Source organism: Pelophylax lessonae (assembly GCF_965119305.1).
Source record: "Pelophylax lessonae genome assembly, chromosome: 7".
NCBI classification, from domain to species: domain Eukaryota; kingdom Metazoa; phylum Chordata; class Amphibia; order Anura; family Ranidae; genus Pelophylax; species Pelophylax lessonae.
The window spans coordinates 194,259,540-194,274,384 of record NC_138774.1 but is presented as its reverse complement, the minus strand read 5'-3'; the positions used below and the strand labels follow the sequence as shown (position 1 = coordinate 194,274,384).

The following is a 14,845-nucleotide window of genomic DNA, read 5'->3' as shown; positions in this document are numbered from 1 at the left end:
ACCCTCAGGTCCAAGGACTGAGGGAGCCTGTCCCACCTTGCCAGTCAGTATCTCCGCTTGCAGAGACCGCGTGTGAAACTGTGCAAACGGTATAGCCTCGAAGGCTGACACCATCAATGCCAGGGACCGCATACAGGTCCTGAGCAATGAGGACTCGTTGTCCCTGAGGGACCTGACCTCGCTCTGCAGGGTCCGGCGCTTGTCCTCTGGCAGAAACACTTTCGCTTGGGCGGAGTCCAAAACCATTCCCAAATATGGGAGACGAACCGAAGGAGACAAAGTCGACTTCTGAACGTTAATGGTCCATCTGAACTCCTGGAGCGTCTGAACCGTAGTGGACAGATCGCGCAGCAGGCTCTGACTGGCACTCGATCTTAACTGGAAATCGTCCAGATAACCCAAGACCGCAATGCCCTGTGCCCGTAACAGGCCCAGAACAGGAGCCAGCACTTTGGTAAAAAACCTTGGAGCCGAAGAGAGAACGAAAGGTAACGCCAGAAACTGATAGTGTTCCTCCGCAATAGCGAATCGGAGGTACCTCTGATGACCCTCGAATATGGGGATGTATAAATACGCATCCTTTAGGTCGATAGAAGCCAGGAAATCTCCGGGACTCAGGGAGGCCACCACCGAGCGGAGCGATTCCATGCGGAATTTTTGAATGCGCACGAAGCGGTTCAAAGCTTTTAAGTCCAGAATCGGACGCACCTTGCCCTCCTTTCTGGGCACAGTGAACAGATTTGAGTAAAACCCCCGAAATCTGTCCCAATGATTACCCCCTGGGCGAGTAGATCCTGAACCGCCCGATGAAGATCTTGCAGCTGATCTGGGGTCAAATGAAGATTTGAGGGAAAGAATCTGTCCCCTGGTCGCGAAAGGAATTAGATCTTGCATCCTGATCGAATGATTTCCTGAACCCACTTGTCCGGAATCCGGAGCAGCCAAGGTTGGAGGAAACCGCGCAGGCGTCCCCCCACCCCAGAAACTGGTGAGGGCGCCCCTTCAGGCAGTGGCAGACTGTGCCGCCGCACCAGCCTGGGCGGCTTTTGGCTTGCCCGCCCAGGACTTTCTCTGGCCACCCTGGCCCTTGAAAAGTTTTCCCCTTGTCCTGCGCCTTGAAGGCACGAAAGGACCCCTGATTTGGTTTAAAGGAGGGGCCCCGCTTACCGTGGAATGACTTACCCCTAGGATTCTGGGGCAACAGAGTGCTCTTGCCCCCAGTGACACCTTTAACCAATTCATCCAGGGATTTTACAAAAAGACGAGACCCAGCATAAGGGATGTCAGACACCGTCCTCCTGGATGTCTGGTCAGCCAACCAGCTTTTTAACCATATCAAGCGGCGATTAAGTACTGCGACACTAGATAAACGCGCAGCTAATGGGGCCTCATTCAAGGCCGCATCGCACAAATACATGACCCCTTGATATATCTGGTCCACCATCCCCAAGCTAGTAGGGGGGGGCAGAATCAGCCACGAGGGTGGGTCTGAGCACCTTGGTCCAATCCGCCACGGCTTGAGCCACCATGACAGAGGCAAAAATAGGTTTAAGCATGGAACCCGCCACCATGTAGGAATGTCGGGCAAGAGATTCCAGCCTCCTATCTTTAGGATTCTTAAACACCGGAAAATCCTCGGTAGGTACCAGAGTGGCTCTGTTCAATCTGGCCACAATGTGATCCACAGACCAGCGCAAATCCGTAGGAGACGCAAAGGGGTAGAAGAGATGAAACTTCTTTGGCACCACAAAAGTGCGCTTCCAGTTGCGCCATTGTTCATTCACAGTTTTGTGGAACTCAGCGGGGCAAGGAAATACCTGCGCCACCTTACAGGATCTGTAGGTACCAAAAAGGAGGACCGTTTTCCCGGAGGATTGGGCTCATCCTCTAAATGTAGTGTTTCCTTAATGGCAATGAGGACAGGGATGGGTCGTTTGCGAGACCAGGGCGTATGCATAGCCTGCTAAACGCTCGATGGCGGGCTGGGATTCCAGAAGGCCCTCTGTCCTGGGATACCAGGACGACCAGTGCGACTCCCAGCTCAGCGACGCCGTCATCTTGAAGAAGTGACTAACTAAACACTGATAAACAGCTAGTAATGCAAAGAAAAAAAAAAAAACATTAGCAGAAATAAAATCATAAGAAATAGAAGGCTGAGACTGTAGCCCCAGCACAGGGAGAGCCTATCTTACTCCTAACTAGGCAGAAGACAAACTGAGTTGGGATGCCTGATAGCAGGGGGGTATTGGACCAGTGGGACAGCCCCATAGGTGTGTCTATGTAAATTACTTTATTTTTAACCAGTCTTATGCCTAGCTTGCTCCTATGAATAAGAGGTCAATACCCATTGGTGAAGACAGTATGAGTGGGTGGCGAGTGTCGGAGGATGTAAGAGAAAATTTGTTTAAAGGTTTAAGTCCACCTTTGGTAACATGTTAATGTTACACCTGTATTTAGAGAGGAGCACCTGCCCACATAACCCCCAGTTAATTGATTCTTCCTGCCGGGCGTTCAGTAGCTGTCTGCCCAAACGGGAGGTATGGGCAGACCGATGACAGGGAGTCTGCAGGATCCAGGCACTGCACCCGCCATTTGCGGATTATGGGTGCAATAATGCTTTACAGGCTACAGTGTAAGAAATTAAAAAAAAATAGTTTATTTTTTTTACCTGCAAAAAGGAGAACTTAAGACTTTTAGCTAACTGAAGAAAAGGTGACAAACCTCCTAGGACACTAGCAAAAAAAAAAAAAACGAGGCACGTTGAGCAGAGAAAGGGTTATATGGGGGCTGGTTTATTGCTGTTTGCCAGTGTACCAGAAACTTGCAGGTGGCAGTATAACCTGACCTGTATGCCTCTATGGACAATAAAAGAAAAATATATGGCTAACAGGAGAAGCCCCAGTAAAGATAGCACCCTTTGAACAGCCAGGGAATGAGTACAGCTGTCATTGCTGGAACAGAGCAGTTTGGAGGCAATCATGCCAAAACCCATTATGGCAAAATTGCTCTTCCCCCTTTCTTTAACCGTTATCAATGCTATCCACAGTAGGGTCAGTCTGCAGTTCTATAAATGCACTCTCTCAGTAAGATGAACCAGACACTTAAGACATTAGAAGCAACAGCTTGAGTTTTACATTTTTTAATTTCTTTGCAGAACTCACAGTATAAAGAAAACATTTCTATAAGATAAGGCCCTCAGATCACTGGCACGCTCTGGGTGGTGGTGTGGGCAAGACAAGGACGCTCCCCCATGCAGCTGTACAACCAGAACTCTGCGTGGATAAGCTCCAGTCAGTCACTAACCCTTCTGCCAGCAGGCATGAAGGGTTAAAGTATATCTAAATGCAAAACTTTTTTTTTTGGTAGCTTTGGATAGAGTGTGAGAACTTTTTCTGTCTGCGTCCAATTGGGGAGCTTTCCCTTGGAGACACAACGTGAAGTGAAAAATCCTTCCAATAGGAAGACACCTCCATTTTAGATTTCCCATCATGTCACTATGACAATGGTCCCCAGGACAATTAGAGGGTTAAACTTCCCAGAGGTGACAGACAAAAACCTGACAGAGGTTCTAACCCTTCTCCACTCCATCCAAATCTTAAAGTCTTGGGTTTAGAAACACTAAGCAAATGTGTGCACTACACAGCTAACAAAAACAAGAATGAAACAAGTTAACGAGACAAAGACATGGAACAGAATGTGTTGCAGGCTGGCACTTCTTGGGCCAATTATTCTGGATACATCAAGGGGAAGCAGACCGAGCCTGAAATGGGCACTCCTAGAAGGGTACTTGGGTAGAGTGCCCTTTTTCCATGCTGCCTCAAATCCCCTGACATATGCATCAAAACCAGTATTCTATGTTCAGCGAATGGTGTAACGCACGTAAGGGACCTCCACATCTTCTCCAAGATCATCGTTACAACATAGTTCGAACACCAGTGCTTTAACATGTTTCCCAATCTTCTTCTTTGACACTCTAGTCACAATTTCAGTCATCCTGTAAAACAGAACAAGTGTGTTATATAGGCAGGGAGAGGAATAAGGGGGCCTCACAAGGACATGTATCCAATATACACAGTGAACCTACTAATTATACAAGGAAAAAAAAAAAAAAACACACAAAAGCATTTTACATTATGTGCTGCTTCTTCTAAACTTTCTGCCCTAGACAGGAGTTTCATGGTAAATGCAAATAATTTTTCAAGGTGCAGATTTAGGAAAAAGTGAGATACGTACGGTAGCTTGAGACGCTCTTTCAGCTTAGCAGCTTGCATGAAGAAGGAGTACAGCATGGAGACCCCCTGGGACAACATTGTGATTTCAAGCTTGTGGTTATCCTGCAGATAGAACAGACACATTATTACTTCAATACAAAAAATGCCGGCATCAGATACAGCCTGTAGAAAAGACCAATCTTGGACAGCCACTTCAAAACATCTCTAACACCGATCAGGTCTGGAGAGTGATAAGTGCTTTATTTGTTTGAAGCAGAATTGGTTGAAAAAGAAAACCTATGCAAGGCAGCACCAAAATAGCTTCTTCTATGTGAGCATGTATTTAATTTTACATTATTTAGGCTTTATTTTTTCATTTTCATTCTCCTTTTCAGCTTTTAACATTATTTGCCTATTTTTTCCCAGTATCTCCCTGCTTGTCAAACACTTAATTCTCATATATTCTTCTTTTGCGCTTTCCACTTTTTCTGCAGTTCCTTCTCTTGTTTTTCCCGCTTTCTGTTCTGTGTATTTTGCCTCCTATAAACTTCCCTACACAGCACTTGCACTCTCTTTCAGACACTAGATGGCTCCAACTTCCGCTCAGTATGGTCCTGACCTCTATCCGTTCTGGCAGCCACAACAGGATTCAACGTTGCTAGGGCAACGACACGCAACCTGTCCACGCGATTTACCGCTACTGCGCCTCAGCGTGCACAGCATTGGGGGGTAAAGGACACGCTTCCCTGCAGCTAGGCAACATTAATACACAGTATCCCTGGACTGTACAACCCATGGCTGGGTATAAGCCAGCAGGCTTGTTCATTATACAAATAAAGGTTTAACTTTAAAAAAAATGACCAGCATCTTTCTCCATAAGCTTATTGCCTACTGTAGTTTTTGATTTCTACTTTTTTTTTTTTTTTAACAATTGCATCTTTACTCTTGGCAGTAATCTCATATATAAACTGAGTTTAATAGCGATTTTATGATGTCACTTTGACGTCAGGGGGTGGGGTTAGGCCTCAATTGTTTGCACCGATTAGTGGATTGGTAAATACTTGGTGATCTGTGTTGCACTGTCACTTGCCTGACAAAGGGGCCCTGCGTGGCTCTGAAACATTGCCGTATTTGCACCATGTGAATAAAGCTTTGCACCCCTTTGAGGAATGCTTGGTGTGATGACATTTCTACACTCTGCTTATCTATTGAAGGGAACAAGTAGACCATTGTTTGTACATTGTTAATCATGAATGGGCCCACAAGAACAAGAGCTTCTGTTACCTGTTATGGTTCAATACATTTTAATGATTTTTCATAGACCTGTCACTGATTGCAAATAAGTCGTTGGGTAGTCAATAGATCATGGAAATATTGATACAAAAAAAAACAAGGATCGTAAAGTGACTAAAGTGTATCAATGATATTACTCAGCATCAGGTTGCTCTTCAATGAGCAAGAGCAAAGTATAAAGAAACTACAGATATGTGGTGGCTCAATAAAGTCTCAATAGTCAGACATTGGGGAATATGGAATGGAGACGAGGGAAGAGAACAGACATAAGAGAAAAGACGAAAGGGGAGGAGGAAAGAAGAACAGGAGAGTGGCTATCTAGCCAAACAGGCTATAGTCAAATCTAGCTGGTAGAAAACACGCCAACCAAAGACACCAAACGGCTCAGAATCTTCATATTGTACCAGTTACCTCCTCCCTCTCATGTAACGGTTTGTATGTTTGCAGATTTGGTTTCAACAATTAAGCGAGTGGGGGGTCTTCTATGCTCTGCCTTTTGCGGTCAGTTATTACACCCTACTGCCTTCTCACAGAGTTTAAGCCCCGGTTCACACATGACAGGCTAGACATTATGTGCTCCTTTTGAGAGGTCTAACATTTATGCGATTCACAGGCATTATATTTTGAATGCGATTCCAAAACCGGTCCTGTGCATTCCTGACTCGCAAGTGATAAGAGTATAGTGGCATGCACAGATCAGTGTTCACATAGGATTGCGGACGGGCAATCTTGCATTGACGTCCATGGAGGGCAATCTTGCATTGACGTCCATGGAAATGCAGAAGCCAAAAAAAAAAAAAAAAAAAAAAAAAACACGCACCTCTAGTGAAATCACACTCAAATCGCAATGCTATTCACACAAACGCATGCATAAATCGCAATGCAATTTTATCACGCATGTGTGTAAACCAGGGCTAAATAGTACAGCCACACTGGAGTCCCGAGTCTATTCCGAAGCACAAACATTACATGCATAGTTGGGTTTGTTCTCTCCTGGTTAGTGGCAGGAAATAGACCCAATAACACACACGCTGGCAAGATAACTGGCTTCCAGACTTTAAGCTCTGTAGGCAGGGAAAGATCAAATGTCCTATTATCCCTAGGAAAGTGTGCCACTACTACAAGCATAATGAAGGCAACTTGCACATTAGGTTCCGTGGCAATGTTTAGGGAAGTAACTCACCTTGAAATAGTCCAAGAACTGCTTAAGTGTCATTTCCTCCCCATTGTCTTGGATGCCAGTCACCTCAAACCTGTCCCACAGTGTCCACTCATTTTCATAGTACTAGAAAAGGAATAAACGTCAGAGTAAAAATAATGGGGGCTTTAAAAACTGGATCAGAGTTCTCTTTAAAAGAGTTTTTTTTAGGATGAGGCAAAGCAGGGCTTATACCCCATCACTGCCCATGACCTGGCTCTATACCCAACTTTCAAAAGTCAAAATCTTACATTTCAGGTAGGATCAGGTGTGAGGTACAGATCTCACCAGTGCTTCCCAGACCTAACAGGGGCCTTACCTTGTGCTTGGGGGCAGCAATGGGTTCAGAGAAGCCAAAGAAAGGCAAAGCTAGGTTCATGAAGCCATTCTTGTAGGATTCCAGCGACTTGTGTCCCTGAATGATCTTGTAAAGCTCCAAACACACAAGGCCAACCACCGCAGCGGTGGTTGTAGCAATAGCCGGGATGATCTTCCCAGCTATCAATTTGCTCTGCAAAAAGGTTAAATGGAACAAAATGAGAACATGTCACAGAGCAGCCATTAATTAAAAAAAAAAAAAAAAAAGTGTTGTATCTCAAACTTCTAACACCATCGGCTGTACATCATATAACCTAGAGTACCATTTTTTACCATGATCACATTATCTATGTTAAAATAAATAATCCTTTCACCCTCAATTGAGAATTAAAGACATTTACCCCAAGAATGCAATCATTCCATGCTGTCGCTGAAGGACCAAGTTAAAAGAACATTATGCCTAAAAACCTAAAGTTACACTTCAAAAATGTGTTAAGGGCTGACCTCTAAGGCTTTGATTTTACTCCACATAAGCATAAAGGTTATCAGGAACTCAGCCCATTACACTTACCTTGTGGCGATCTGCAGGTGGGATGTCGTAATTCTCTGCCCGCAGATTAGAAGCAGCTACAATGAAGTCCATGTGGAAGTTGGTGTCATCGTCCTGTAACAGACAAGACCAATCATGAACACCCAGCACTTAAAAGATTAGGGGTTGTTCACATCATATAGAGACCTGCGGTTTTTAGCACTGGAAAAAAAAAAAAAAAAAAAAAAAGAAAAAAAAAAAAAAACGCAGGTCTTGGCAAGACACAGAAAACAATGGTTTTCTGTGTCCTGTTCATTTTGCACAGCTCCGCACCTAAAACTGAAAATGAAAGAAGCACACTCCATAGAAAATAAATAAACTGAGTCCTGCCCACTGAGTCCCAGCTCCCATTCCAGCCATCTGTAAGAACAGACTGAAGAAATCTGAGGGGATCACTGAGTGGACGACCTCTTATGTGGGAGCTTCAGCGTGGGGAACACTGATGGCGAGCAGCTCTGGTGAGGGGGGACACGGATGAATGACTAAAAAAAAAAAAAAAAGTGAGCCTAGGTTCTAGGTTCGAGATGTGGGTCTCACATGCCGCATTAGCGTAGGCATAGCAGCCTGTTCAAATGAATGGGCCGCTGTAGCTTGCATGAAGCAGGAAATCGCCCAACAAAAAATAAAAAAAACACAGCAAAATGGTGCTATGGCACCATGCAGTTTAGTGCCATTAAAAATGTTTGGCAACCCAACGCTGCTGCAAAAAAGCAGCACCACTGTCCCTCTGGGTCAGGAACGCATGCAATTATGCATGCATTCCTCACCCACAAGCATGTGAACTTACCCGGATGAGGGAGCTCTGACAAGAATTAGGATGTAAAGAGGGGTTTGATAAGGACTATAGTGTAAAGGGTGGTTCTGTAATGAACAGAGGATGGGAACTCTGATGTAAAGGGAAGCTCTACAATAACACTAGCAATAAACTATCCAAATGGTCTTCTCTCTGTACAAATGGGAAAAGGAAGGGATGACACCGGATGTGATGTCTATTTGTGCTTGCAAAAAAAAGTGTAAAAAAAAAAAAACAAACAACACTGATGTCAACGTACATAAAAATGCCACTGTACACGAAAACTGATGTAAATTTGCATCTCTGCAAGTAAAATCTGTGCTCCCCTCCCCAATCAGTTTTTCTGCACAGATGGTGTGAACGAAGCCTAAAAGACAAGCTAGTCACTTTACCTTTTCAAATTCAATAGGAAACATTTTGAACCCAGAAAGACTGTCTGGTTGGGGTAGGCTGCTTTTCAGTTCCTCTAGACGGCTGTCATCTATCAGAGAGAAAAAGCATTACAGTTAGTGAGGTACGGTAGCCTGTAAGGCAGTGGGGCGAACTTCCACTGATATCAAGTCTTAGTCAGCAAAAAACCTAAAGAAACAAAACAATGTACAAAATGCGGCAACCAACATCAAATCAGAAAGGGGTTGTGAATGTGTGCGTGTGTGTGCTAAGTTTGCCAAGTATTCCACCAAAAAATGAGTCCTCCCGCAATAACCCTCCTTCCTCACCCCACACAAGCCATAGACAAAGGGGGGGGGGGGGGGGGGAGTCAGATACACAGCGGCACTGAGCTGCTAAATTAGAATACAGGTGGCCTGCCATTCTCCGTACTTTTCCACAATACCCAGTATTATCCTGTGCTGGAAAGCCAATTAAATGATTTTCAGTCTTGTCTTACTCTGCCCTATTTATTTGTTCATTATATGGACACTTGCTGTGTGATAAAAATTCTAAGTTATTATTGTGAATTTTACTTTTTGCAACCCCTTTAAAAGATCTGTGTCATGCCACAATTTACCATTACGCAAAACGAACAGCTGTTCAGACAGGTAAGGATAGCTGTATACTTAAGTGAACATGTGTAGTGATTATACCTAGGGAGGCATGTGCATTTTGCATCTCTTGGTCCGACACATGGATTTTGACCCCAGATTTGGGTGTAAACTCTGCCACTTTGACTGTTTTCAGAATTTCTAGCACAGCGGCTCTGTCCGTGGATCTACTGACACTGTATGTCTCTGCAAAGAGGTTAGCAGCTGCTATGATGTAATCCAAGTGCAACGACTAGGGATAACAGAAAAAGATGTCAGATTTTAAAGCTCCACTGGAAGAACTAGAACAGTTGTCTTAGATTATATCAGAGAACTTACATTGTTTCCACTGAAAACTAAAGGATGGGGACATCTTTTGGGGCCGGACCAGAAAGGAGCACCAGATGAGGTCAGCTAAATAGACAAGAAATACAGGTCACAAATCAGATACCGCTTACAGTTTTTGTCATATTTCTTCTAGATAGACATTAAGGCTTATTGCCCGATGACAGTTAAAGCCGTGTCTGCTTTTTAACTGAAAACGCGCATCTCTCTCACATATACAGAGATAATGTATATACTTTGTATATTATACACACATCTTAATACAATTTCTAAGAACTCTATGTTATGCAAAGCCTTAGACTTCACTGCATTTGATTTAAACGAGCCACACACCTGCTCTGGGGGAAAATTGTGCAGCAGCTGACGGATGTTATTGGAGTACTGAGTGTGCCAATGATTATAAGCCCAGGACACACAGTCGGTCCAGCTCTTGGGCCGGTCTGTAACTAGGCTTTTGTAAACAGCATCGATCACCTCAAGGGGTTGAGAACCTGGCAGCTTCAATGTCCTTTCCATGAACTTTGGATCTCTGAGAAAGAAGAATTAAAAAAAAAAAAAAATACAGAAGTCAAGAAAGCAAGAACTGTCACTTCTTATCCCTGAGCTAGGCAAGAAAAAGGAATAGAACCCATCAGTTCTCCATGGTCTTCTTTGCTTGACATTCACCATAAGAACTAACCGAGGGAGATGATTACTATTATGGTTGAGTGCTAAGCGAAGCCTCTTCGTATCACATTCAGCTTTGTAAGGGACCTGTGAATGTCTAACTCTACAAATGGGAGTAGCTTTTGGAAAACAGATTGTGAAGATAAAATATTTGCTACTCACGTTAAATATTGATTAACATTATCTCCGGGTTGCTTGAAGAGACCCTCAAACTCATCCCGAGCCCACTATAAAAGGAAAACATGTATGGTAAATTAAGAGATGAAAGAAAGAAAAATGTATGTTTTTTTTGTACTCCCTTGTAAAATCTTTTTCTTGAATTCCACTGAAGGCACAATATCCTTCACCTTTGGGTTATAATGCCACCTACAGGAGGATTTGACATTGCAAAAAAAAAAAAAAAAAATACAGGCCAGTCTAGGAAACCCTTCTACAGAATGTTTCAAGCTTTGAAGCAAAGCAGTACAGAGAGAATTTTAAGGAGACTGGTGAATAATCTCCATAATGTGCCGCATCCCTTAATTGAAACAGAAAATCAGAAGTTCCCCTATAGTGGGACTTTTTAGTTACTTTTTTTTTTTATAAAAACACAGTTGTAATACATACGATCAATTTTATTCATATTGCAGCCAGAAAAAAAATTTGAACAGAGTATACATAGTATTCCATGTATACTCTGTTTGAAGTGTTTTTCTGGCTGCAATATAAAACGGAATTTTTGTAAAATCTTACCTGTAAAATTCCTTTCTCCGAGTCCTCCGACAGTCGCCGCCTCTTCATATTCGTCACATATGGGGTATTAGACTTTGCTCCGAAGGAGTAGCTAGGCAACAGAATATGTTAACAATAAAGCTTTAACATATCCCACCCTCAAGGGGTGGTCCCCTCAGTCAATACCCTCCTACTTCCTGCAACCATATCTCAGTTTTAGTGGAATAGCAGTAGAGTACACAATCAAACCCCAAAAGAGGGGCGGGGGCGGCGACTGTCGGAGGACTCAGAGAAAGGAATTTTACAGGTAAGATTTTACAAAAATTCCGTTTTCTCTTACGTCCTCCGACAGTCGCCGCCTCTTCATATTCGTCACATATGGGGACGTCCCAAAGCAGTGCAAACATGAGGGGTGGGAAACGCATTCGCGCCGAAAGGCAACGCAGTCTCCGCATCAAAGGAGGAACCTTACCAAAGGAAGGAACCAGCTGGGCAACAGCAAAAAACAAGTGCTCAACAGGAGCAACAACCCAGGAAAAGACAAAAAACCAGGGGATACAAAACTTATCCCAACAGCCAGGAGTCCCCAACAAGGGACCCTAGGGAACAGCCGCACTAAGAACCTTGCGGCCAAAGGAAGCATCCGCCGATGCCTGAACATCTACTTTGTAGAATTTTGTGAAAGTGTGCACGGTCGACCAAGTCGCCGCCTTACACACCTGGGCTACAGAAGCCCCATGACGACAGGCCCAAGACGTACTCAGAGATCTAGTCGAGTGCGCCTTCACAGGCACAGGGGGAACCTTCCCCTGCAAGGCATAGGCCTGTTCAATGGTCTGCCTGATCCATTTGGCGATGGTAGAGGCCGAAGCCGCCATGCCCTTCCGAGGACCCTCTGGAAGAACAAACAAGGAGTCCGTCTTTCGAAAAGACTCAGTCGACTTAAGGTAAACCCTTATCGCCCGAACATCCAGAGAGTGCAATCTCACCTCCTTCGGATGTTTAGGCTTCGTGCACAACGAAGGCAAGACAATATCCTCATTAAGATGGAAGTCCGAAACTCGTTTCGGAAGAAAAGAAGGATTAGGTCGCAAGACCACCTTATCCAAATGAATAACCAGGTACGGAGACTTGCAGGACAAAGCCGCCAGCTCCGACACTCTGCGAGCCGAAGTGATCGCCACCAAAAAGGCGACCTTTTTGGACAACATAGACAACGAGATCTCCCTGATCTGTTCAAAAGGAGCACGTTGTAACACAGATAGAACGAGATTAAAGTCCCAAGGGGGCAGAGGATCCCGCCTCGGGGGAACCAGATGCCGCACACCCTGAATAAAGGTGCCAACCAATGGGTTGGAAGCCACGGGACGTTGAAACAGAACGGCCAGAGCAGACACCTGACCCTTTATTGTAGCCAGCGCCAAACGCTGATCAACACCCGTTTGAAGGAAAGACAGCACACGGGACACCGAGTACGTGCGGGGTGAAAACCCCCTGGACTCACACCAGGCAAAATAGGCCTTCCAAGTACGGTAATAAACCTTCCCCGAGGAAGATTTCCTCGCATTGATTAAGGTATGGACGACCTCCGGAGAGAGACCCCTCTCCTTCAGGACCTCGGTCTCAACAGCCAGGCCGTCAAAGCCAGCGACTGTAAAGCAGGATGGTATATCGGTCCTTGAGACAGTAGATCGTCTCGAAGAGGCAGACGCCACGGGGCGTCGACCGCCAGATTCACGAGGTCTGCGTACCAGGACCGGCGAGGCCAGTCCGGTGCCACAAGAATCACCGTGCTGCGTTCCGAGTGTAACCTGCGAAGGAACCTGGACAGCAACTGAATCGGTGGAAACGCGTACATCAGCCTGTACTGATGCCACGGGGCCACTAACGCGTCCGACGCGTCTGCCCGAGGGTCGCGCGTCCTTGCCACGAACCTCTTCACCTTGTTGTTGAGGCGAGACGCGAACAGGTCCACATCTGGAAGACCCCACTTCGCGCACAACGTCTGGAAGACAGCCGGATGGAGAGACCATTCCCCCTGATCCAGGGTCTGGCGACTCAGATAGTCCGCCTGCCAGTTCTCCACTCCCGGAATGTGAACCGCCGTTATCGCCGGGACATGAGTCTCGGCCCAAGACAGAATGTTGGCCACTTCTCGAGCCGCTCGGGCACTCTTGGTGCCCCCTTGGTGGTTGATGTAGGCCACCGCCGTGGCATTGTCCGTCTGCACCCGAACCGGGCAACCCTGCAGCCGGTCCGTCCAGCGATGAAGACAGAGACTTATCGCACGCAATTCCAGAATGTTGATCGGAAGGGAAGACTCCCCCTCCGACCAAGTCCCCTGAGCGGACAGAACGCCCAGAACTCCACCCCAGCCCGACAGGCTGGCATCCGTGGTGATTACCGTCCACGAGATCGGACGAAACGACTTGCCCCCGGACACCAACGGGGACTGGAGCCACCACAGAAGGTTTTCCCTGGTGCGAAGACTCAACGAGATCTGAAGATCCAGAGATTGAGGTCGCCCGTCCCACCTGGACAGGATCTCCGCTTGGAGACCCCGCGTGTGAAACTGTGCGAAAGGAATCGCCTCGAAGGCCGAGACCATCAATCCCAGACATCTCATACACGTCCGCAGAGACGAGTTCGGAACGTCCCTGAGGGACCTGACTTCCTCCCGGAGAGTCCTGAGTTTGTCTTCCGGCAGGAAGACCTTCGCCTGCACCGAGTCCAGTATCATTCCCAGATAGGGGAGACGAACCGACGGACTCAGTGTCGACTTTGGAAAATTTATCGTCCAACCAAACTCCTGTAGAGTTTGCATCGTGACAGACAGGTCCTCCTCCAGACCCTGGCTGGTCGCAGACCGAACCAGAATGTCGTCCAGATACCCCAGGACAGAAACGCCCTGGGCCCTCAATAATGCCAGAACCGGTGCAAGCACCTTGGTGAAGACCCGCTGAGCCGAGGCGAGACCAAAGGGCAACGCCACGAACTGGTAGTGATCCTCCGCAATGGCAAATCGAAGGTACCTCTGATGACCCTCGAATATGGGGATGTGAAGGTACGCATCCTTCAAATCGATGGAGGCCATGAATTCCCCCGGAGCCAGGGCAGCCACCACCGACCGCAGGGATTCCATGCGGAACTTGCGAACCCGCAGAGCGGTTCAGAGCCTTCAAGTCCAGAATCGGACGAACTTTGCCCTCCTTTCTGGGCACGGTGAACAGATTGGAATAAAACCCCCGAAACCAGTCCCGATGAGGCACCGGAACCACCACTCCCTGAGCCCTCAGGTCCCGCACCGCCAGGTGCAGGTCCCGCAAGCGCTCTGGAGACAGTAGAAGATTTGAGGGAAAAAATCTGCTCTCCGGCCGAGAGAGAAACTCGATCTTGTAACCAGATCGAACGATTACCAGAACCCATCTGTCCCGCACACGGGCCAACCAGGGCTGAAGAAAACCGAGCAAGCGTCCCCCCACCCCAAAACTGGGTGAGGGCGCCCCTTCAGGCCGAACTGTTATGGGCTGCAGGTCCGGATTGGCCGGACTTCTGTTTACCAGACCAGGGCTTCTTCTGAGAGCCTTGACCTTTGAACGGTTTGCCCTTGTAGTGCGGCCGAAAGGCACGAAAGGACCCCTGAGGGGGCCGAAAATTAGCATGCTTCTTCCCAGAAGCCCCCTTAGCCTTGGGGAAATG

At 46.5% G+C, this 14,845-nt stretch overlaps 1 protein-coding gene across 3 annotated transcripts in view; it reads right to left on the bottom strand.

The window, feature by feature from the left end:
* Positions 1-3,337: 3,337 nt before the first annotated feature.
* Positions 3,338-14,845, bottom strand: part of UBA1 (ubiquitin like modifier activating enzyme 1) — a 75,855-nt gene continuing 64,347 nt past the window's right edge. For all 3 annotated transcript variants that reach the window (XM_082262819.1, XM_082262820.1, XM_082262821.1), the window contains exons 17-26: positions 10,598-10,662; positions 10,103-10,298; positions 9,764-9,838; positions 9,488-9,677; positions 8,795-8,883; positions 7,592-7,684; positions 7,022-7,213; positions 6,688-6,789; positions 4,234-4,334; positions 3,338-3,994 (exon numbers count right to left, since the gene is read on the bottom strand). In XM_082262819.1, coding sequence (XP_082118945.1) covers positions 3,859-3,994; positions 4,234-4,334; positions 6,688-6,789; positions 7,022-7,213; positions 7,592-7,684; positions 8,795-8,883; positions 9,488-9,677; positions 9,764-9,838; positions 10,103-10,298; positions 10,598-10,662 — 1,239 coding nt within the window. In that variant the 3' untranslated portion in view covers positions 3,338-3,858. The remainder of the gene's footprint in view (positions 3,995-4,233; positions 4,335-6,687; positions 6,790-7,021; positions 7,214-7,591; positions 7,685-8,794; positions 8,884-9,487; positions 9,678-9,763; positions 9,839-10,102; positions 10,299-10,597; positions 10,663-14,845) is intronic.